The 25,703-nt window shown below is 39.5% G+C and overlaps 4 protein-coding genes across 4 annotated transcripts in view; 2 read left to right on the forward strand and 2 right to left on the reverse strand.

The window, feature by feature from the left end:
- Window positions 1–11,657, reverse strand: part of LOC145456830 (multiple inositol polyphosphate phosphatase 1-like) — a 28,080-nt gene extending 16,423 nt beyond the window's left edge. The window contains exons 1-4 of the mRNA XM_080334956.1: window positions 11,405–11,657; window positions 9,502–9,653; window positions 3,369–3,508; window positions 1,801–1,988 (exon numbers count right to left, since the gene is read on the reverse strand). Coding sequence (XP_080191082.1) covers window positions 1,801–1,988; window positions 3,369–3,508; window positions 9,502–9,653; window positions 11,405–11,603 — 679 coding nt within the window. The 5' untranslated portion in view covers window positions 11,604–11,657. The remainder of the gene's footprint in view (window positions 1–1,800; window positions 1,989–3,368; window positions 3,509–9,501; window positions 9,654–11,404) is intronic.
- The window catches only part of LOC145456913 (uncharacterized), a 185,142-nt gene that overhangs the window by 129,891 nt on the left and 29,548 nt on the right, over window positions 1–25,703 (forward strand). The gene's annotated exons all lie outside the window — the stretch shown is intronic.
- LOC145456849 (tubulin epsilon chain-like) overlaps window positions 1–25,703 on the forward strand; it is a 297,431-nt gene that overhangs the window by 112,877 nt on the left and 158,851 nt on the right. The window lies entirely within an intron of this gene.
- On the reverse strand, window positions 16,802–23,906 carry LOC145434257 (uncharacterized). Its single transcript, XM_080311612.1, has 5 exons — window positions 23,889–23,906; window positions 17,612–17,715; window positions 17,378–17,526; window positions 17,134–17,312; window positions 16,802–17,065 (listed from the first exon to the last, which is right to left on the reverse strand). Exons 2-5 carry the CDS (start codon window positions 17,692–17,694, stop codon window positions 16,859–16,861), a joined length of 618 nt encoding a protein of 205 aa, XP_080167738.1. The 5' UTR covers window positions 17,695–17,715; window positions 23,889–23,906; the 3' UTR covers window positions 16,802–16,858.

The following is a 25,703-nucleotide window of genomic DNA, read 5'->3' on the forward strand; positions in this document are numbered from 1 at the left end:
AATTTTGCAGTATTTTTGTACACGCGATCTTGTGTTTGCGCCGTCCCGATGCTGCATTATTTTACATTAGGTAGCCTAATTTGTCGTAATGATAACACTGGTCAACACATATTTTTAGGCAGACAAAGTAAGAGTGGTTTTGGGGGTTCTGAAGGGCACTGATTACGAATATGAACTTAGTTTTTCAAGTTGGCTCTTGTTGTGGAGACAACCCATGGGGCTATTTTGACCAAAATCCCCCATTTTCGCAGAAATGACTAGATATAAAATCGGCTTAGTCGTACTATAAAGTTTAGAAATTCTATCTACTTGTTATTTTTACACACAGAAGACTCTTTTAAATCAAAATACAGCAACAGCACTATATTTAGGGGTAGTAGATTGATCAAAGTTACAGACTTCCACGGATATCATGTACATAAATAAACCCCAGCCTTGTACATAGGTATTTACCTTGATAACCAAATAACGTGGCATTAATTCAATCAGTTTTACGTCAACCACCTATTGTAAATTTGAAATAATCAGTTGGAATATAATATTATTGATATATTTTAAATCACAATTGTTTTTTGTACGATTTTCGCCTGTAAGCTATTCAGTGCAGTTTCTCGAAAGGTTCCGTCAATGGTATGACATAATATGCTCAGTTGTTCATCTCATCTGCCCTGATATCTTTCTTTTATTGTTCTGATGTCTTGGTAGAACCTCTACCCTTACTAAACAACAAGGAAATCAGGAAATATATCAAGATGACTGAGCAGGAAGTGAACTTTTATGCTCATGTTTGTGCTCAAGTTTTCGATATACAGATACGAATTTTCGGACCAACTGTTTGTAGTTGGGTGCTTTGTGTTCATGTAAAAGGTTATATTTACTACATGTTAGGATAAATTACATGCAGTGAACTCCTTGCTAATGTGAAATTGGAATCTTTCATCGGTATTCGAATATACCAGATACCAGATTTAAGCTTCTCGTTTGATAGGGTTACTAGGTATACCCACTTTGTTGACTCAGCGGAAAATTATCCATTTACCAGTCAAAAGAAATGAGACGCATATGATTATTGTGGTTAAGCCTTTCAAGGACAAATATTACAGCTTTATACTCCTCTTTTATCTTGGTAGAATGACCAATAGATACAGGAGAATATGTATTTCCGTTGTGCAAAAGTACTATTTTTAGGCTTGACTAACTGCTGTTTTTGACAAACAAATATTTTGCATCATGTCATGTCAATATTGATAGAATGACTGAGAATGACGTGAGGGTTCTTCATAGTCAATTATATATTTCTGCGCAGTATAAAATTTAAAAAAAACTACGATTTTCTTCCTACCAAGCGAAATATTTAAGGGTAAATACAGTAATTTTAGGCTTTTTAGGGGTATAAATATCTTCTGATATAGAGCCAATCTGACAAAACTAATGTGATATTCGTAATCAGCAACCTCAAAAACCCCAGAAACGGCTCTCAGATGGTGTGCCTAAAAATATTTTTTTTCATTTTGTTGGCCAGTGTAATCAGCGGTTCGGGTATTTTCATCGCTGAAGATACACAATGCAAAGTAAATATCATTAGACGTAGAATGGTTTGATAAAGATATGTTGGAGTGCTAGTTAACAGAAAGTCATCTGCTATCCTGCATGCCTTTTTCTAATCACAGATCCACGGTGATTGAGAATGTGAAAAAAGGCGCAGGCTTATAAATAATGATTGTGTATATGACAACCCAACTGCGAATAAATAGCAGTGCTTGCATTGATGAACATATCAAGAAAGCACACATTCCATACCGTTTCCAAACTCCTCTTTCTCCGCCAAAGTTTCTTCGTTTTCCGTCACTTCCACTCGATATTTGTCGCAGTAATCATACGGTCTTATCAAGGGATCGTCGACGATTATGTCTTGAGTTGAATTGTACGCGTGTGACATGAACATCCTGGCGGATTCCTGCGTTCTTTGGGTGTCCGATGAATGAAATCTGTGCGATATAGTGGGAGTGATCAAATATAGTACTTCGAAACCTAGTAAAGAGACTAGTCGAAATAATACTATCAAAATCACGTAAGACTAACGAGATTAATTGGCAATGCTTCCATCCTTGGAACGCCTGAAAAGAGTTTTGTTAATTATATATTTTACATAACCATATATATATTCCTTTCGACACAGGGCCGTAGGTTACGCGCTCCCAACCCCCAAATAAGGATTGGGTGCAAGATCAGGCTGCCCACAATTATTTCGTAAATTAACCTAAAAAATACTTGGGCTGATGTGACGCAACGGGGAAGTTGTCCCTCTATAGCAGTAATTCCCAAACTGTGTGCCGCCACAGATTCTCAGGTGTGCCACGAACATTTTGGGGGTTTTGGAAAAGAACTATAAATATTTTGCAAAAGGCCTGAATGCTAGTATACGTGAAAGCAGCTGATAAATAATCACAAGTAACAATGAAATCAGTCATGGTATCCTAATAAATCGAGCAATCTTTCCGTAGAAGAGCAGCTAGTTGATTTACGAAAATTTAAAGCAATGTCTTCAGAAGAGATAAGGTGATTTTTAGCTGTCTTCTTGCATATCCTATTCCATAATCGGTGCAAACACAATCAATATTGTGTGAAAATTTGCATCTTCATGGTTAAGTAGACATGGCTTTCTTCTTTTTTGAGTGAAATAAAAAGCTGAAGACGAGAGTCACTGCTTGGAATCAATGACAAAATGCGAATTTTTGTTGTTGATTATGTTTTTGGGTGATTACAGCGCAAGTGGTTTCGTTCGCCATATCCAAAAATCCTTTCAATATCTCGGGATGTGCGTTACAAAATAAGGGCAAGTTTGTGAACAATTCAACGGCTTTTCTATTGTATATGTTCTATCCATGTAATAAAAACATATATTTTTTAAAGCTTTTTTTCTGGGCCCAAATGTGCTCCGATAGTTTTATAACTTTGCCAGTGTTGTTTTATTTGGGGTTAATGGTGCTTGACTACTATATGGTCTTGTGCACCAGACAACTTCGAAAATAATATATCCGCAAAAATTATATTGATCGGTGTCAAATACGAAGTCAATAACCGGCTGAATTGTATATGGACTGGATAGTAGGGCCTGTACTACCATGTCGTGGGCCACAAGCCGAAAAAGTTTGGGAACCACTTATCTACATAGAAACACAAGAAACGCCTTTCGTCAAATGTAAAACTGTTTTACCGGCAAAATATTTTTTAAATTTCCTGTATCGCTGAAATAATCGGAATTGCAGTCACAGTAGATATAATTGATATATATGACAAGATTATACATATCCACAATTGATAAATAAAATCTGATCATCACCACTCTAGCTCAGGATGAAACTTACTTGAAACTACTGCTGTCAGAAAAGAGTTCAGGGAACGCTTGTTTGAATCGTTGTCCAAGACCCATCATTTCTTGATATCCCAACGGAGATAAGTCTGACTCTAAACTGGGATGATACCAGTTTTCCCAGAGTTTAATTTTCTGTGAAATGATTCAATATGCGTGTAGAGAACATGCGGCTTCTATAGTTGGTATATTGATATATTGGTATATGGTACATTGATTGATGTTCCGAATACGTTTTCCAGTAGAAATTAATGCCTATTAAATATTTGTAAAAGTAGATATTATTGCAGCTATCTAATATGTATATGCTAATTGCTAGATATGTGCAATGAGGCACTGACAAATATACAAACCCAAATGAGTAGCTTATATAATTGGCTCCTTGTTATGGCATATATCTTATTAGCATTATTCATACGCATGCTACGTAATAAGTGACTACATATTCGCTGGGGATGGTGTGAACGTGAGGTTCCCGTTCGCGGTCTGTGTAGCTCAAAAGGATCCTAAAGTGTGGCATTCTCCACAATTGCAACGTCTTAGGTGCAGTAACAATTGCACACTCGGTTAGTATTCGTGAATAACACAGAAACATTGAGAATAATACAGAAACATAGAATTGTTGCAATATCACAATCACGATTGGGATTGGATCATATGTGTCAGCTTTGAAATGTTATGTTTTCTTAGTGGTCAGACAATAAGAGTGCACATGTAACCCTGATACACATGGGCCACTGTCAAATGTTTATGTCGGACAGCAGATATCCAAAAAAGCTAAAATATCTAAAAAATATCCCGGAAAACCTTGGCATAGTCAGCGATGGGCAAGGAAAAAGCATCCCCTAATATCTGAAGATGATAGGGTGAGATACCACAGTAGATTGGAGCTTACATATGTTAGCTGACTATTGCTCGGGTATCAAACGAGACAACCCATAGAATTATGATTCATCAGCGTAAATTTGAACCCTGAAACTTACACTTTATTTGTCCTGAAGAAGCAGTATCAGTTTAAATCAACCAAATAAAGCAGTGCAGATGTTAATTTGGAGTCGATTGATTTACTTTTGACTGCTTGTGGATTTTGAAACGTTTCATACAATAACCACAAAATATTAAAAATAGTACTTTTATGTTGATCATGAGACAATGGGGTGGGTGCCTATCCCGATCACTTGACGTGATCTAGAAAAACGGGAGTCATTTTTTAATTCAGCGCCCGAAAGTTACTCGAAATCAATAGTCTGATCAAAGTCAACAAAAATTGTGTTTACCAGTGTAGTATATCGATTCACTGGAATGTAAGGTTAGAATTAGCAATACGACGTTACGTGACGTCATGAGGTTCACGTTCGCGTTCGCACAGAACCTTTCAAAGATGTTCGCGTTCAAACGAACCTGAACCTTTCAGAGGTTCACACCATCCCTAATATCCACAATTGAATGTGGGGATGGATGGAAAATACATAATAGCTGCATCAGTAAGGGGATCAATCAATTGACAATTTTATTAAAACTTTCACCAAATAACCACAAGATTGTGATATATTGAAAACACAGAAGGGTGTCGATACTACCTGGAGTAGTCTTCTATTCGAACATCCAACCATAGGCTTATAGCATACACACTGGATGAAATAAAGGATAACATAAAAGGAAATGACGAAGGTCCGGTGATCTTGGGGTGCACTGGGATTGCAGTTGGTATGCATTGCATTTTGACCGTTGCAACTCCGCGATTCTTATTACACCGTCGGTTTGCTAGGTCGATAGCACATTGTTTCATTGTTCTGAGAATGTTCGTTTGTTAGCTAACACTGAGCGAGGCGGATTGATCAGTGCGTCACCGCGTTATGTTTTCTAAACCGCTATTTTACGTAACCAAGCCAAATTACATATTTATTGACTATATGAGGGGGTTCTGATGCACTGACATTATTGATATTTGATTTTCAGAATCAAGTTAAAAATGTCATTCGATTAATACTAGTTATCATAAATTCTTAACTGTTTATGATGAATTGCGCAATCACAGGCGAGACTTGGCTTGCTAATGCCTCACCTGTGCCTCACCTCTCGTTTTGCGCTATATTTCTGAACAATAAATATGCAAATTACGTGATGTTGAGTGTAAAAATGTTCAAAGCTTTAGTAATTCATGAACATCGAGAGAAAACATCATAGTCAATTAAGGTTCGCACAACATTCTTTTACTCATTATGACGACAGGTGAGGCACTACCATGACCGCGCGTCACCGGTATGATGTATGCGTTGTACCGGCACGTTCTCACGCTGTGCATCTGTAGCAAGGGCCGGTTTCGTATATTCATAATCAGGAAAAATGATTCATAGTTGTAGTTCATAGTTATACCTGTCCTCGGCTATTGACAATTACAACGAGCACCCGGATTATTACAATTTATACTCCACTAGGATTCGAGTACTGTAGTGGAAGTAGCGATTTGGGAGACCGATATCTCTCCGATGCGGTATCTCGTCCTAATTCTCATCGCCAGAATCTGGTCATTCGATGATATAGGTAATCCGTGCGGAACCTTTATTTTACGGCGTTGCGACAGTGACGACGCCGTTACAGCTGTTTGCGATTACGAGTATAATTTGGTAACCTTCAATTGCATCCGTATTTTAGTAATCATTTATAATCAAGCCTTCTCGGATTGGCTGTTCCAACTGCTATAAAGCGTCGGCGAATCACCTATCGTTGGTTATTTACGTTGTCGCAAAATGGATTGTAAATCTGACTTTCGTCCTGTGATGTAATTGAGTTCATTCGGTTGTATGTATGGTTGCATTTACAACAAACGATGTTTCGAAACACTTTGTTTAAAGCATGTTTTAAACAGTGTTTTAAACAAAGACCTTTAAAAAATAAATTGTGTTTCTTTTTAACATGGTTTTAACCAAGTCACAAGGCTCCGAGTCACAAGTCAATCTCAGTTTTAATGTTTTGACTCGAGTCAAGTCGAGTCATTTTCAATTCACCACCGAGTCAAGTCCAAGTCCAAGTCAACGAGCAGAGGGTAGAGTCCGAGTCATTGTATTATGACTCGAGTCCGAGTCCAAGTCATTGTGTTGACTGCCCAGTTAAAGTCTTGTTAAACCCACTTTTTATACCTCTACTTGGTGATATCAAATGGTTCGCATTGATATTATAATAATTTTCCTCACGTTTAGCAGTTTCTGGTCGCATTTTCAAGTACCAGTACCAATAGAATAAATCCCAATAGTCTGGTCGATCTTGTCCGTCAGAGTCCCGAGTCATATGACTTGGTTCGAGTCATGCGCAATGACTCGAGTCCAAGTCGAGTCAATACACAAATTGACTCGAGTCGAGTCATTTCCATATTTTGAGAAAATGACTAGAATCAAGCCGAGTCATCAGAAAATCGTGACTCGAGTCGGACTCGAGTCGAGTCATTACTCGAGTCATTACAACCCTGATTTTTAAGTTGCAAAATTATGCCATAATTGTGTAAATACTTTCCAAAAAACATGTTGTATGAGCCTGCGGACAATTACCACCCCATATAGCCGACATATATCGATATGAGATGGTTAGAACCCTCAAAATAGTCGGTTTAACAGCAATAGGGAAGATATTTCGTCAAATGAGCTATATTTACACTATATTTTCAATTGTCAATGTCAATCCACGATGACGTCACAATTGAATATTCATGACGTCGTGGCTTTAAAAATGCAAAAAAAAAACAATAAAATACATGTTTTAAACATGTTTGTTTTAAATTGATTTTTGTTTTAAATGCAACCCTAGTTGTATGTTGCTATGGTTGTTCTGCGAGTTGGCTATCCTAGTGCTCTTCAACCGAGGTTCTCGCACACCCTGGGGTGTACCAAAATTTTAAAAGGGTCTACCACTCAGATAGGGTGTACAGGGGTGTACCAGATTCGCATTAAAATTGGCCAATGACTAGCTATCACAATAAATAGGCAAGTTTAGGCTTCAAAACATGTTGACCAGGTGTGCATTTCGCACCATTACATTCCTTTTCTGATGTCATAAGCAAATGCTTCTCTTTATTTAAATGTTTGTAATGGATTTATTTGTTCCTTTTGGAATAGAACAGGATTGACTTGACATATGTGTTTTGCTTGCGATATATGTCTATAATGGTTGTTGAGGAAACTGACGAGTGAGATCATAAATATTTATTTGGTATACTTTTTGCGAGATACTTGTAAATAGCGCATTGCACATAATCGCAGGGCCGTAGCAGCCTGTCTCGATGGGTCGAGTTTGAGAACCACCGTACTAGATGTTGGTCCGGTAACTTCGAGCCCTGATTAGTATTAAGCATTTCCAATACGTTGCAACCTTGTTCATCCTTATTTCAACACGCTAGAGGTGGCCAACCTGCAGATGTACGTTCGCATGCTGCCGCTTAACAAAAATTAATCGGCTCTCTACACGTAATTAAATTTGCCCGTGTTGGCATCCGTCAATATGCAATTTGAATTAAAGAATTGGTTCCCGAATCTTTGAGAGATTTTAAACTTGAAGATTTTATTCACGCTTTGCGCGATTGAGGGCGACATGAATTTTTTATTTTTAATATAATAGTGTAATCTGAGTCCACCGTACAAATGCGAACCGCGGAGGAAAATGATGCACCCCATAAATAAATACCGAGTGCGCTTCTCGTGTGCGTCCCACAATTGACGGTTTTTTAAGTACGTTTGGTCGATTCCAATATATATTCGACTATATGCGTAAAATCCTGATGGGAGGTCAAAAAATAAAAACATGCAACAAAGTGATTAATAAAAACCCGATGATGCATCATCAATAATTTTCTGCCAAACATTTTCCAAGACACCCTCCATCAGCTATGTTGGTTAATCTGATCACGTTAGCTGATAATAATTGATAAACATTTGACAGTAATATATGAAACTGCCAATATTGTCGACGAAATTAACCCTCCAGATGGAACACTACAAGGGCTCTCCGCGGTGCGAAGTTTCCAGTAACCAATTTAACATTAGTATATGATGTCCAGATGGGCCATGACGACTTTCCGCCGGAATGCGGCCGTATGCTATATATGAAATCTAAGCACGACCGTGAGTAGCAAGTAGTTTGAACACCCCTGGATTAGGCTTATATGCGCAATCAGTGGTGGTCAGGGGTGTACGAGTATCGAGTAAACGTTAAAAGGGTGTACCACGACGGAAAAGGTTGAAGAGCACTGGGCTATCCTCATTTGAATCGGACTCGGACGTTTTATAAAACTCTTGGAATACGTGTATGAATTACGATTAGCATCAGTAGATAATACGTTAGACAGGCCACTGCGACTATATAATCGGTAGCAGAGGATTCAGGCTGCCGCTCAGACACACCGGCATTTGCTCTCTCCCTTGTTACTTGTTCGAGTCTACATACAATGTGGAGAAACATTATAACCCCCGAATACATGAAGAAGTCGCGTTCTTAGCTACATGTTGTTAACGATTAGTCTTGGCTGTGGGTTTGTATTGTACGTCCAGTATGCAGCAACAGTACAAAGAGGTCATTGGCAAACTTCAACGATAACATCTGTCTTATTGACTTGAGCATAAATTGAAGTACGCTGCAGTGGAATGAATTCACTATTTCTATATGTTATGTTTTAAGAGTCGACGTCTATATCAAATGACACTGATTCTCTGTATACGAGGATGAATACACGATTATTGGAACTATTCTGGAATACGGCCCGTAAGATACTTCACTTATCGTCGTTGACCCACTTGTGAAAAAGTTCCGCACAGTCGAATTATGAACGATTGTAAATCTATACACATCATGCTGACACGTACTGCACAGGTGGTGGTCGCGTATAAGTATTTTTGTAATCAATATACCGTCTCGAGACATGTAACGGGACTCGTTTGTGTGCCGCATGTGATACGCGCAAGCGGTGATTTATCAAAAGCCTAGATCTAGAAGGATGCCGCGCTAGAAGTCGGCAAATACGGAACCATGATGAAGAATATCGAACTGGTGTAAAATGACCAATGTAGTCGAACCACAATGGATATCAAAGAAGAGATAGGGAGACACTCGTTTGTCCATGCTTGGGCGTTCGGCTTACTTACGTTGAGATCACTGAAACACATTGTTGCGTTTCCCGTTGTGTTCAATTTGTCTCGAAGACTCTCAAGCAAATCAAACTTTCCCTCTTCGTCATCAGCTGGTCTGTATCTCGAACCATGACGCGTTATGAAGACCATCCCAAGATGTGTGCATCCTGTTCAACAAGTAGCATGAAATCAAGTTTTCGTTTCATATATCTTGACAAGGAACAAGATATGGCGGTCCACGATTCCTCATCTCATCCTCGATGCTGCTTATGGACTAAATATATATTATTTGGATGTGACTGAATTAAAATATCAGGATATGCACAACTGGAAGTAGCTAAATACAAAGCAGTGTCGCTGTCTTCGGTACGGTCGAATGAGTGTTTATATTGTGACGCAAAAGCTGTTATTGCGTTGCAGGGTCATAGGAAAGTGGTGCACTGGTCATTGGTTGCGTAACAGTCGATTTCTATGGGTGAAACTTTCTTGCCATTGATCGGAAATCAAACTTTGCGGGTCTCTGTGTGCGACGATAGAAAAAACGATGGTTGTGTGAAACGGTGTTCGTGAAATTTTCAAAACATATGAATGGAGCCACCCTAGTACATTGGACAGGACACCCATGACCTCATAAATTCCGTCATATGTAGCCTGCAGCGGTAATTCCATACTAGGGTGTTAGGATTTACGCGGGGGTACCGAATGCACAATCCCTATTGATCGTAGAATCACCGCTGGGCATTGTGATTTGACAACATGATGACTTGGAAATTGAACGTGAAACGTTAGTTCTAGTTCCAGTTTCGATTATTGGTAAGCGAGAGTGCGTGTTCTAGTTCTAGTTCTATATATGCATTTTCAAAATCCAGTAATTTGTACATGTACAATAGGGGTGTTCAAAAATGACTTTTTTCTCAAATTCTACTGGCTACTTGATAAAATTGTTAGGTTACCTAATTGCAGCCTGCACACCAAATTTGGTTCAATTCCAACCAGTAGCCGCATTGCTACAGTAGAAGAACGTGTTTTTATTTATTATAAAAATGAATTTGAAAAAATTCAAAATTTTCTGTTCACCCCATGAAATTGTTCGGTTGTCTATGAAAACGATGTTAACCAAATTTGGCTCAATTCCAGCCAACGGAAGCGGAGTTAATGATGTTGAAAAATTAGGATTCGAATAAAATAGTATTTACGGTGGGCATATCTATAATAAATAATTAAAGAATTTGTCACCGTAAATACGATTTTATTCAAATCCCAAATTTTTCGACGGCAATAGCTCCGTTTCCAGTGGTTGGAATTGAGCCGAATTTGGTGAGCATCGTTTCTATAGATAACCTAACAAATTCATGGGGTGAACAGAAAATTTTAAATTTTTCTTCGTATATTTTCAAATAATAAATAAAGTAAAAACTTAGTTCTCCTGTAAAAATGATGCTACTGGTTGGAATTGAACCAAATTTTTTGTGCAGGCTTCAATTAGGTAACCTAACGATTTTATCAAGTAGCCAGTAGGATTTGAGAGAAAAAGTCATTTTTGAACACCCCTAATGTACCAGTATGATCCCATATAATATATGGTGGATGAATCTGCATTCACGGACATTGAGCAAACGTATTATTACTATTACAGTTAAAAACGTGTCGAGTGATACATATCATAACAATAGTTTTTTTTGTGACGACTGTACTGGAGCTCTGTGCCAAGAAATGGGGTTTCAAATCAACTAAGCCTGAAACATTTAGTACTGTCATTTTGTTTTCTTAGTAAATTCCCACAACAGAGGTAATATTTAAATCGTAAGTTGAGCGATAATAATCGTCTCATTTGTAAAACAGGCCTTACCGCTAGTGTACGACATAGCGTTCATCATAGAAACATTGTAAATTACGACTTGTATTTATAAGATCTCACCGCTAGGCAATTGGTAATCGGATATATTTCCCCTTTCGGATTGGTCGTAAGCAGTCACAAGTTGGTATTTCTTGAAAGGATATTTTGAATCCCCATGGAAATCAGTAGAGCAATACGCGGTAACATATATGGGAAGACAGGTGATGATAACGTATACGTTATATGGCGTCCAGTTCATCGTAATCATCGTAAATGTCATAAAATAGCCCTCCGCAGTGTGGAAGCTGTAAAGGATAAGAATATATCTTTTGAAATAGCGTACTATACCGTTCTCGCTACCTTGGTGCCCTGCCTTTTCAGTTTATCCTGTGGTCTGGATCAAAACGAAGGGATGGCACTTATCATTGATTGTTACTTTATATAGCTGTATCGTTACGAAATATATATGAGTGGTGAGCTAGCACATACGGTGCTTTCCGAAATTCAAAGGCTTCCCAATTTTCTTTCTGCCGTTTATATTATTTCCAGTTGTAAACTCAACCATGGTGGTCTGTAATGTTTACTGTGGCATAGAATCGTGACGGCGTCAATAAGCAGTATCATCAAATCCACATTTGCGAAATGTTGAGAAATTCGATTCGTCGGAACACGTTGCGACATTCATATCGCTATTCCCGCTAACTAAAGGATCCATTCGTCCGCATCTTACCGCTTCCTCTCATCGGGGATATCAAGATATCCGTGCCTCTCATTTGTAGTTGACAATTGATCAGTTTCGTCAATATAAGTCGTAATGTTTGATATTCAGAATCAAAGGCAGTCCGTGGTTATTCATTTATTTACCCTTTGACCCAGATACTGAACAGAGGAACAACAATCAGAATTGGAGGATATAAATCTTGATAATGCAAACATCTCCAATGATATTGTCTGCTGGTTTATTTGCGTTTTTAGTCGCTGGCTTCACTGCGCGCGATCGCGTGCAGCGTTATAAAAAGTCTAGAAAAAATAGGTTGAAAGTAGCAACTAATGCTACAAACGACGAGGGCGGCGATGTTAGAAAGAAGGATGAATGAAAGAGTGAACAGAAGTTCGCCCGTCAATATTACGAGATCATTCCCCCGTTTGTATTTGCAAATGGGAAGCGAGTGGCACAGTTGGTTAAACACTGCAGTCACGATACCAATGGACGCGGGTTCGAATCCCTGTTATGACGACTTCTACGCGCTGGAGTTTTCTCTGGGCTGCTCATCACCGACCTCACTACTATGATGGTGCATTTAGGCCCAGACTGAAAGTGAGCCGTGCTACAAATCGGCAGCAGAGACCACGCAAGGGAGCAAGAGAGAATGAAGTAAGACTGCGAGAGAGGTTGAAAGACGTTACCAAGAATACAAAAGCAAACATCACAAAATTCGTGTCGTGGAGCACAAGGCCTAAAAACGCGATAAGCTCCACTGTGTTGTGCCCATTAAATACATACATACATACATACATACATTCACGGGTATACATGGGTGCACGGTGCATCATAAACCCGTCCAACTAAACTCGGGTCTATGAACCCCTTGGAGGTTCGTGGAGTAGCAAAAAAACGAAAATCCTGAATTTATGGTCAATTCGTGTATTGATCAATCTTCAGGAATCAGATGATTAGCCTATCCCGCCAAAAAGTGGGATTTTAGATAGTCTACTCTACTAAAGAAGTGGGGCCTTTAAAAGCAACCTGAAACTACTTCAAGCAGAAGTAGAATACGGTGGCTTTAAATCTACTCAAGTAAGTAAGTAGTTTTGAATAGCAGTCATAAATACCCTCTTGTGGACTATCAAAAGATGCAAATCGGGCTCTGCGGAAAGCACAAAAGATTTGGGTTCGAGATGTGACATCCCAGGCGGCATAAATATTCTACGACATAAGAATTCGACCGCATCACGGGATGCAAATGATAGTTTTGCTATAGATAGCGGTTTTTAACTTTTGTTTACCCCAGCGCACTATTTCAGAAAATGTCAGAGAATGGTGTCCTTGCCCGTATTATTAGGCCCGTAGTTATGACAAAGAGCACTACGGAGAACTTGTATGGGATACTAGATTAACAAGGCGCACTGCACTCTAACTATGATGTTGTGTCAAGTTGAAGATAAAAATCGGGAACAAATTTTTTTACAGAAAGCTATACCGTATAATGCAGGGCTGGGCAACATACGGCCCGCGACGGAATTTTGTGCGGCCCGCCGACAGTTTGCGGTCTTACGTGATGATGGGGCCCACGTCGCCGTCTACAGGCGCCAACATTTTCGACTATGAACATTAGGAAGACAAAGCGACGTTCCAATACAACTGATGTTCACCGCATAGGCGTAGCCAGGAGTTCCATTCCCAAGTTTTTCGAGAATATTCGTAATATCTATAAATAGTAGAATATTTTCGGGCAGATGGATTAAAACTCAAATAATTTCGCGAGCTTCGCGCGATTTAGTGTCCCTACGTGCGTGTCTTGATTGTGAAAATAAAGTATCATAGATGCACTAGAATATCCCAAGGCCGTTAGGTTGTAGGAGTTTTCAACGAAGTAATTAATAAGAATGAACCCGCTCGAAGTGAATAAATCCGCGAAAATAAGCTCATGAATATATATTCTAATGATATGAACAATGATCAAAATTATAATTACGTGTCGTAAATTTTCGAAGAAACCACTTGCTCATACACGCACCAATATCATTGATCAAATTCATTCATTTATTCAAAAAAATTTCGCGGTTCGCGCGACTAGAAGCCAAATGCACACTGATTTCTTATCACGTTCATATCTGATTTGGGCTCGCCCGTGAATCGGTCGTCTAATACCAGATATAGTTCGCAACTGCAAGAATGTGTGCGTCTCTGAATTGTATGTACAAAGGGTAGTGCAGGGTAGAATGGACGGATCTGTGGCCCGTTCCCACGAGGGAGTTCCCCTAAACTCATGGAAATTTCAGGAATCCGGCGCGCTTTATCTTCATGCTCCCCTATCCGGCCCGCCGGGTGGAGAAGTTGCCCGCTCCTGGTATAATGGAACTGCAGCTAAATGATTATTCTGAAGCACCGCGCTGCACTCTAGCTTCAAAAATAGATCTCGCTTCGCAGCTTACAAATTAACCCTCATTTTAATTAGAACCCTGACTTGCTTGTGATTGTTCGGTGTCCTTTGAAAGAACTGCAATTTGCGATTTGCTATAGCCTCTATTATATTACCAAGTGTCGCTTAAATCCACTGTTGGAATTTACAAGATTTGTTTAAAAGCATCCAGAGCTCTCACATAGAACTTGTCCGAAATGACTTGTAGACTACTCTTAAACAGTTTCGTACAAAACTTGAGCCATATGACAATGAACTCTCTATTACGACGCTGCAGGAAAATACATTCCAAACTCCATAATCAATAGGCCTGTACTCTGAATGGTTTATTTGACTAATTACTGGAGGATCGTCCAAAGTCTTGTACCTTCTTTGCAATTGAGATATAAATATCTGGTATTTTCGGCAGTACCTACCACGGACTGGCGCCTGAGAGCCACTACCATATTCTATACTATATATTCTGTACCCAAGCAAAAACACTGAAGATTTCTATTGAGCTGATCAAGTAGCCTAGTCTTCATAATAAGCATATGACATTATAGTTCTGGTAGAGCTAATCCGTGAGCAACGGTAGGTTAACTCTCATCACCGCGGTATAGTAGCAAAACAAAATATCACCACAGTTATTCATGGCAATGTAAATGCAGGAGGATTCAAGCCTTAATAAACGGCGCCTTCGGTAAGCTTGTCACGTAAACGGTAATACCTATATTTTTGTAAATTGTCACAGTGCCAGAGAATGAAGATTCTTCCGTAAACCCGAAAATTCTCTGGCGTCCCCCTGCGTGCATGCATCCGCGTACCCCACCCCAATTTGAAAACCCCTGATGTAGGCCAATATGAATAATGACGGCCATGGTTCTAAGCAGAGTTATAGACGGGGCATTCACGTGAAAATCTACTGAATTACGCTACACCGATATAGGAAGTTGCCAGAGGTGGTCAGTAACGAAGTACTTCTACTTTTTCGAAGTACCCAAGTAGTTTTCCTCTACTTCTGGTACTTACTCAAGTAGACCTTATTTTCGCTACTTCTACTTCGTAAAATTTTGTGATCTACTTACTTACTTTTCGCTATTTTCAGTTTGTCAAGTAGAAGTAGTTTAATCCTCCAATCAGGAAGATAGCCTGAGGAATTTCGGGGCTGTTTTCACGGAGCAATCTATCATGTACTTGTCATATCGTAATCTAGCATGTCCATGGCACGTCATAACCTGGAAAAGTGGACTCTGACTTTTTTTTTAGTTTAAATGCTGTTTTAGCATACCGCCTTTGAAACTTTCTGGACAGAAGGCATGAAAACGTGTTCCGCTTTTAGAAGTAGTATTTATGTTTTATTTTCAATTCCCAGTATCATATACTTTGAATTATAATTAATATCAGTTCTTTTTTCTGGATAAAATACATGTTGAAGTATAAAAGCAAATGCCTTTAATTTCCGGAAGTATAGCTACACAATATGGCATTTTTGCGGTCCCCCATATTTTTAATAACGTTTACTAATCGCGCAAAGTGTTTCCACCGTATCCTATACAACTTCTCCGTATTGCTCTTCGACTAAAATACGGACCTTATAATATGGGAGATGGCGTCACACCATGCTATTTTCTAAAACGTGCTGCTCGAGAAAACAGAGGATACGTATCGCATTTCCATAATAATCCTATCATTTTTATCCTATGATGTGGACGAATGCTTATGCTACCGAAGATTTGATATCTGCTGGTATGCATCAATACGAATTAGGATCGTTTTCACAACTACTTACTTACTTGAGTACTTTTAAAGTCAGTGAATTCTACTTCTACTTTAAGTAGTTTTAGGTTGCTTATGAAAAAAGTACTTCTACTCGTACTTGAGTAGATTTTTTCGTCGCTACTTCTACTTCTACTTGAGTAGCTTTCTTGACTACTTTGACCACCCCTGCTCAATTTGCACCTTTTGACAATCCATGCGAACGAATTACGATCGTTTTCACAACTACTTACTTACTTGGTATATTTAAAGTCAGTCAATTCTACTTCTACTTCAAGTAGTTTTAGGTAGCTTATGGAAGAAGTACTTCTACTCGTACTTGAGTAGATTTTTTCGTCGCTACTTCTACTTCTACTTGAGTAGCTTTCTTGACTACTTTGACCACCTCTGATTCCCACACCTGACACCTGAAGACTATGAATTGAAGTTTTCATGAACCCATTCCGCGACTGACGATGTATGGATTTGGGTATTATATATATACCCACGTTGCAAGAAGCGTAGGGAGCCTGCATGTAGTTACCGCTGATTGAGACTCATTCAATTGGACACAAACATAAATATTTCCGGCGGGTCGTATTTTTCGAATGTCGTTCGTATGACTTTTATTCTTGACCTGACCATGCAGCAATAATTATAAATCTCTATCGAACTCCATAGCTTGGATTGCTCGGTCTCCATTGGCATCCATCTTCGTGAATTCTCGCCGTACCATCGAAGCGATGTCGTTCGCAGTGTAGTCATCCAGACTATCTAGGATTTCTGCCGTATCCAATAAAGCCATTTCGTGTCTCCTTTCTCTATCGTACTGCAGTTCAGAAGTCAATGCTCGGTGTAAATCCTAAACATAAAAATGAATCTTTAGAACATATGCAACGCATTTTAAAGTTATGCTATTGTAGTGATGACCTGGTTAAAATGTTGGCGTAATCCTTCTGCGAACTCATTGAGGTTAAGAGACTTATCTGCATTCGTATCCATGGAGCTGAAGATCATTTTCGTTTGTCGTAAGTCGTTTCCAACGTCACCAACCTTGTCGTCTCCGTGGATCGCTATGCAAGTGTAATGTTTGCCAAGCCACCAACCAGCTTAAATTAATTATCGTATGTTTCGTTGACAACAGAAAACAGCTAATGGAATTCAAAATTCTTACAATTCCCGGTAATGATGGAAGTTCCTGTCCTGCAGGCACCGCCTCCGCAATTGCAACAAAATAAGTTGCAGCCGTTTCCATGCCCACTTCCAGCGCCGCAACACTTCCTCTTCTTAAATAGACCCACCACCTCACAATCCTTACAATATCTTAGATTCAAGCAAAAGTACATCTTTGTTATGAAATGATTTTATTACATGATGTATGCGGATGCGGATATGTCTATTTATTTTACCGTGTTGTCCTCTACCACAGCATACGGCTTCCGAGTAACAGATGAAGGCAAGGGCTAGAAGTAAAACAAACGCGAAATCCATTCCTTGATTTCGTTTCAAAACCTACATAAAATAAAGCGCATTAGATTCACAGAAGATGAATAAACTGTAATTTTACGTGGGTGTTTTACTAGAACCCACGACATACAGTTGAATATGTAAAATCTTGCGTGTACTTGAGACAGCAGGAGTACTTTTTGACAGTGGTTCCTAAACGTTTTTGAGCGCGACCCGAATTTGAATTTTAGTGACATCTCGCGATTAAAGACTCACACATTGACATGAATACATTCCTAATGTTAATGTGCTGCGTTTTTACGGACATGCATACTGACATGATAAAGTACAGGCAACCAATAGTACGCAACTACTCCTGGTCGTTTCGGCATCTTCCTATCATTCATTGAATTGCAGTCTTGTGATGTTTTGAAGTGATGAAATTTTATGAATAAACTTGAACTTGAACTTGAACTTGAACGCAGTTCTATGAATCATTATAGTTTTAAAATGCCATTGATTGAGTGAGTAGAAAAGCTTGAACATTGGGCATCATTCGAAAAGGTATTCTGCCGTAAATATATATGTTAACCGACTGTATGATATGGTAGAAGTTGAAAACAGAAATAAAATGCAATATGCACATTGCACACACAGTCCAAGGAATTACTGACAGCCATTTGTAGAGGCAATACTTTCATTGGCAGTGCCATTCAATAAATTAACACATATTTCGGCAGTCAATTGCGGTATCATAATGATTTATTTATCTGCGATCGGCTTGGTGTTGGTCAGTTGCGGATGGTCAACTTTCTCGCTCAGCGACCAAAATACTGTTTTTTACTTCGCTTTATCAGGTGGTTGACTTTAAAAATGGGTCAACTTCTCACTCCGCTCCCGAAATACTTGCCGGAGCGTCACTTCGGTGCTGATGTACGACATCTCAGTCGAATTTTGCTATAAATATGACCAACATTCTTAAAAAAGAGGACAAAATCTCAAAAAGGAGGACATTCAGGCGTCCTCGAAGGACATTTTCAAAAACCCGAAAAAAGGAGGACAAATCCTCCTAAAGGAGGACGTACGGTAACTAGCGTTGGGACCCCGGGAAATCCCGATCCCGGGATCCCGGGATTTGAATCAATCCCGATCCCGGGATTAATCCGAATGGAATCCCGGGATTTGTAAACAGCATCTAGCAAGGCTTACGCAGGGCCATCTCTCTTATTTTTGTAATAAAGCAGTGTCACAAACTCGGCTGATTGTCTGAAACAGTGGTATCAAACACGCGGCCCGCGTTGGCCTTTTTCATTTTCAAGTATTCGACGATATTTAACTGGACAATATCTTATTTCGGATTTGAGAACTTGAAATTCTCTCTAAAACCACTCCATAAACCTGAATCGCTATCACATGTCAAATGCCCGCTAGCTGCGAAATTATAACGCGGCAGCTTTCACGATGACATGATGCATTTGTCGTCTCGCATGGTGTCTAACTGTATATAACTCATTACATCGCCAAATTATGCAAAGTACATCAAAATTTTTAAAAATACATTTAAAAATATGACATTTTCATGAATATTACAATAGTTAATCACATTTGCAAAATGTGTATGGAATGCCAGTCTGCAAGGTCCGTCATATAAGGCCTACTTGGAAATACATATTATAGCCTTCCCCTACTTGAGGGGTGGCCAACCTGCGGCCGTAGAAGGAAATTTGTGCGACCGTGGACACGCAATGCAATTAGTATCTGTTGGCGGCCGCCAACATGCAATTTGAATTTACGAATGGACTCCCGATTTATTGATAGCTTTTAATAAATCTTGACATTTTCTTCGCGTCACCCGCAATTCAATGTGACTGCATTCTTCGCTTTTAATATAGTAGGGCCCTTTGCAATTAGAGCCCCACATTACAGATTCGAACAGCAGAGGAAAATGATACGCTCCATATAGAAATACAAACTCGGAATCCTCTCTATACTGAAAATCCTGATGGGAGGTCAAGAAATAACAGCATGCAAGAAAGTAACTAATAACAATTGGCCCATCCTAAGATGCATCATCATCATATATATCGTGCCCTAAATTTTCGAATACATCCCGTCCATCAACTCTACCGGTGAATCTGATCACATCCATATGGGCTGAGAGAAAGGATAAACGTTTGATAGTAATCAGTGTTGGGATGACTCGAGTCAGACTCGAGTCAACTTTTTAGTATGACTTGACTTCACTCTAGTCACTTTGGAAAAATGACTTGACTTGACTTGACTCGGAGCTTCAAAAATGTGCATTGACTAGTGACTCGGAGCAAAATTTACGAGTCAATTTCAAGTCATTTCAAGGGTGTCGATTAAATCACTGTATCTTGTGTAGGTTCGGATTGTTCGAGATACGCCGGTGTCACTTGCGAGAGCAACCAGGGATTCACTGACTCTACGTTACACTGATCCTCCATTGCTGCATCACAAATAAATTGACCGCAAACGAAACTATCAAATCTATGTTGCCGTAGTACTAGATTAATCTAATAGCAATGTGTCTCTGTTTCTTAGACGGCTCAATGCTTGAGTTGCGCAGTGCTCACCTTTAGCAACCCTTTTGTACGATTTAAATCAGATGTCTCAAACACGCGGCCTGCGGGCCACATGCGGCCCTCGAGAACATTTTGTGCGGCCCGCGAAGGCATTTTTCAATTTCAAGTATTCGATATATTCAGGTGCCATATATCTTTTTTAGATTTAAGAACTTAAAACTCACTGTAAAACTACTACAAAAACCTGAAATCTAAACAAATTTCAACATCACATCACTTCCTAAAATCTACCATGCGGTGGAAGTTCGCTATTACGTCACATTTCAGGTTCAAGATGATAAAACATGAACCGTTGATGATTCGTGACTGAAAATTGTGATTTTGTTTGGTGCGACCTTTCGTCAAATTAATCGATTTTGGATTGACTGGGTGATAAACTAAAAATGACTCGAGTTGAGTCGGGTCAAACGGAATAGTGACTTGGTAATCCTATGGACGCAAAAATCTATGAAATCATCGTGGGGAATAGTAATATATCAAAAGCCCGTAGCTTGCGTTGCGTAGGGTATATAGAATATAGATATGTAATCAGGCCTGTATGGAAACCATTGGCATTCTGTAGGCCCCCGTGACGTATATTTGGTTTCATCGTGGATGTTTTTTGTTCTCTCTGTCCATGTTATTATCGGTGGCGATTATGGTAGTGGTACGATCCACAGCTGTAACACCAATGGAGTTTTCGGCGATTAGTCATTTCTATTCCAGCGGTTCTTAACCAGGGGCCCGTAGCGCCTTCGTGGTACAAAGCACCACATCAGGGGTTATGAGATGCATTATGGAAATTGGCCTATATGCTGTGGAATATTTTCTGGGCTAATTTATTCAACTGGAAAATATTCTTTGCGCTACGCGCGATTTTATGTGTCTGATTTTTATATAGGTACCATCAGAAATTGTGTTGAAAATCGACAGGGGTCACTGGAAATCTAATTGAAAGCACAGGGGGTACGATCGCTAAGACGGTTAAGAAAAATGCTTTTGCTATGGAACAATAATAATTATATTTAAGTCGTTATTGATCTGTTCCAATATTAATCGAGGAAAACCGAACGTTGATTTAATTTGAATTTGGCAATGACAGTAACAATAGCCTATTTTTATCACGACCCGATTAGGCTACAGCGCTCACATGCTCTGATATCAGATCAATCGTTAGTGAATTCTAAAACATTCTACATACAATTTTGGCATGTCAAAGGTCCATAGCTGCAATATTATAACCCAACAGCGTTTACGATATCATCATGCGTCCTTTCGCATGATGTCTAAGTTCATTATTTTAACAAATTATACTCGCCAAAAACACTATTTTATTCAAATATTTGAAAATGTTTTTTTTTTCGTGCCATGCGTAAATAGTATAATAGTAAATTACATTTTCACGATGGTTGTGGAATGCCTGTCTGCAAGATGCCGTTAAATAAGGACTAGTTGAATATTATACATTGAATACCCCTGATTATTGATGCTGCGGCCCGCGGCGTCATCACAAATTAGTAAATTGGCCCGCGAGCACATTTGAGTTTGAGACCTCTGATTTAAATCGAACAACAATAGTCCGTGCGTTTATATTCTCACGGACGTGTAGATGAGTGTGTAGGCTATTGTACCATATCAATTTGTTTCAACCTGTCGGGGCTTCGTATTCGGTTCTATATTTATCACGCATTTTATTAGTATTTCTACGTGTGCGGAAGTGATACAACGCCTTTTTGCATGTATATTTAACTTTATATTCGTTATTTGATTCAAAATAAATGGCTGATTAATTTGTCTTACACAGAGGTAGCAAAATGTAGTGACTTTGAATCAACTCTCATATTTGGAAAATTCATTTTGACTTGAATTGTGACTTGACTCGTGACTTGACTTGACTTGACTCGACTTGACTCGAGTCACCTCCAAAAAACGAGTGACTTGACTTGACTCGAGTCACCTTCGAAAATCGATTGACTTGACTTGACTCGAGTCAAAATGTGCAATGACTCGAGATGACTCGTGACTCGAAGGTAGTGAATTGATCCCAACACTGATAGTAATATGTAAAACTACTTATATTAATCACGAAATTCATTAGTAAATGAGAACAACTTTTCTTGCGACAATGTACAGACCCGCGATTTTGATGCATATAGCAAGACTATATGTTTAAATAGAGAAGTCCGGAGCTCACCAGAAATGAACATAGCCATCCTAACAAGGGCATTTGCTGTATAGCTAGCTCATTGCGACTATGCCCTGAAATGCGGCCGTAGGCTTCATGAGTACTTCAGATGCGACCGTAAATGGTCAAAAGGTAGGCCACCCCTGCCCTATTTGATGCTGCGGCCCGCCGCGTCATCGGAAACTACGAAATTCGCCCGCGAGCTAATTTGAGCTCGAGACCTCTGGTCTTAAGGAGGATACTCTTAAAGCTCTCATGTTTTGCGTCAATAATAAATGGAATAAATGTTGTTTGTATAGCTTGTATGTGTATTTTACTACTTTTCTAATCCCGGGAAATCCCGGGATTGAGAAGCGAAAATCCCGGGAAATCCCGATCCCGGAATTTCACGTTTGATCCCGAAGTCCCAAACCTAACGGTAACCCTATGCTAAGATGTATCACCTATTCACCTACTACGCTAGGTCCGTACACAGCGGAGGTCTTCGAACAACTGATCCATATTGCACAATAATTTTTTTTCTCGGCTGTGACGTAATACTATCACAAGATTCACCAGCGAGCTCGCGAGTGAAACGCATCGGTAGCGACTTCACTAGCGAGTAGCGACCTCGCTAGCGACCTAGTTAGCGCTCGCTCTAGCGACCTAGTTAGCGCTCGCTAGCGAAGGAGTGGAGCAAAGAATGAAACGAAGTCGCTAGCAAATTTCGGTACCGTGTGGCCTACCCTCAAGAACCAAACGGTGTATCGTGCTTGAACGCGCTTATGGCCCTTACTCTGCTTGTCGTGTTAACTAGAACATTTGTACTTATCATGTTAATTCTTCTTTGGTCGGATGTACTGTCACATTAAATTGGAATCGGGAATAACTGCTCCGTAACTGATATTCTTCTAACAATAGATCTTTGGTGTAGGCTATTGCCGTGATAGCAAAGGTCTTCTCTTGACTCGATTATTATTATCTAGATGAGTGGAGGGCTGGAGGCTCTTTATTATCTACTCAAAACGAACCTTGAAGTGCGTGTTAGGTCACATTGGAAATAAATATGCATCGATTCTAGAAAACTCGGTTCGACTCTACATAAAATATTCTGTGACACTCGGAAAGATGTATTAGAACAGGGGTGGGTAAATTTTTCGGCCCGCGGGCTGCATTCAACATCTGAATGCATTCGCTGGCCACACTTAAATAAATTGTTAATATTAGATAAAGCGCAATAATTTTATGTATATATAGAGACCGGGGAATTATGGATATGATATCTATATATAAATTTAAAACATAGCAAACAATAATTTAATGACAAAACGTACACGCGTCATAAACATTGACAAGATTTTTTTAAGCTGGTCATCGTCAATAACTTATTTCGTAACATTTGAGATGAAAGTCATCTGTGCCGACTTTTAGAAGCAGATGTAAATTTAAATCTGTGAGAAACCATCTGTTCATAGATTTGCTAATTCTACCTTTGGTTTATCTCCAAGATAGAGAATGCTTACAGCATCTTAACCACGCTACCATAAATGGACGGTCCTGTACAATATATAGTTTATATAAATATAAAATACTTCTACACAATGTGTCTCTACACAATGTCATATCGAGGACATATGTATGCCTAACACACACGGGAATCGGTGTCCCAAATACCGCAACAAAAGTAATAAAATTGCTGGATTAGCCAATTTTAAATCGCTTTCATCATCCGAATTATGTTATTTCCGTTTTGAGTTTCTGTGATGTTTACCTACTTAAACCCTTGAAAAATTCGGGGGCCTTTTTTTTAGTCGTTACACACTGCTGGACAAGGGACCGCGCAGTGAGGTGAGTGCGCGCAGACTCATGAAAAATTAGAGGGAACATTCTTCGCATTGATGCTCTTTTGAGATGCAAGGAGCCATGAAGACATGCGTAGAGCTAAACATGGTCACTACAGCAGTACATCCCCATTGTAAGGTGTGATAAGTCAGTGACGTCGGTCATGGGGAGGCACGTGGGGTAGTGCCTCACCTTTCGCCAGGATGAGTGAACGAAAATTGTGAAATATTCAATGATTATTGGTATATTTTATAACGATGTTCTTGAATAACTAGATTTTGAACATTTTTAATTCCAAAATCAATCAACGTGCATATTAAGTGTTCGGAAATAAAGCGTGAGAGGAGAGATAAGGCAGTGGTGAGGCACAGCCGGGCTGATCCTCGCCTGTAATGGTGCAATTCATCGTAAATATCTTCAATTTTATAAAAACTGACATTAATCGAATGTAATTGTCGCACTGACTCGGATTCGACTTCTCAATTCTCAAAATATTCGACATTAACAATATAACGAATCGTTGCGCTACACGGTTACATTTCAACGGCGGTACTACAAAGCTACTTACAAATCAAGAACGTGGATAGCTATGGCGTTGTTTGTAATTTAAATTTCTAATTATGAATGTCACTTTCACACCAGTTCATTGGTGGCCATAGATGGGGAAGACATTATGTTTTTGAAAAGTATTTCGTGTGCGTCGCCATGTCTGTTATTCTCTTTCATCAATCAACGTACATTCTGCAATCCAAGATTTCGAGGCGGAAACATCGAATTCGCGAGTGATACCGGTCGCTGGCGCGACAGCAAATTAATTTTGAGGATTTCGAAAGGGGGTTCCGAGCCCCTAGCCCTTGAATACGTTACTGCATTGACCTCTCAAACACATGTTCATAATAGTGCCCCGAGAATAATTATTCTGGTAGTGCTGAAAATTTAACAGCAAGTTGCTGCAATATTGATGAATTACAAGAATAAAAATGAAAATTCGGCAAAGAGCCACATCTTATACCCCAAAGAGTCAGATATGACTCGCGAGCCATAGGTTCCCGACCCCTGCCCTAGATATTAGTGCGGAGCGGATCGACAAATTCTCTGGTGCGACTCCGATCCTGTTTTTCAATTCTCCGGTCCGGCTCCGATCCGGCTCCGGCCGTATCAGGGAAAGTACTGATTCGGCTTCGATCTACCTCCGGCAAAAAATGAAAAAGTCCGGCAGGTAATCCAGCCTTACACGGTACGTTGGATCCGTGAATTTACAAATATGGTTCGTTTATTATTGCACTGGCTTGTCGGTAACTTGCGTGTGGTTGGTTGGTTGGTTGGTTGGTTGGTTGGTTGGTTGGTTGGTTGGTTGGTTGGTTGGTTGGTTGGTTGGTTGGTTGGTTGGTTGGTTGGTTGGTTGGTTGGTTGGTTGGTTGGTTGGTTGGTTGGTTGGTTGGTTGGTTGGTTGGTTGGTTGGT

This window comes from Botryllus schlosseri, chromosome 2, assembly GCF_051294905.1.
Source record: "Botryllus schlosseri isolate E-star chromosome 2, Bs_hap1, whole genome shotgun sequence".
Lineage (NCBI taxonomy): Eukaryota > Metazoa > Chordata > Ascidiacea > Stolidobranchia > Styelidae > Botryllus > Botryllus schlosseri.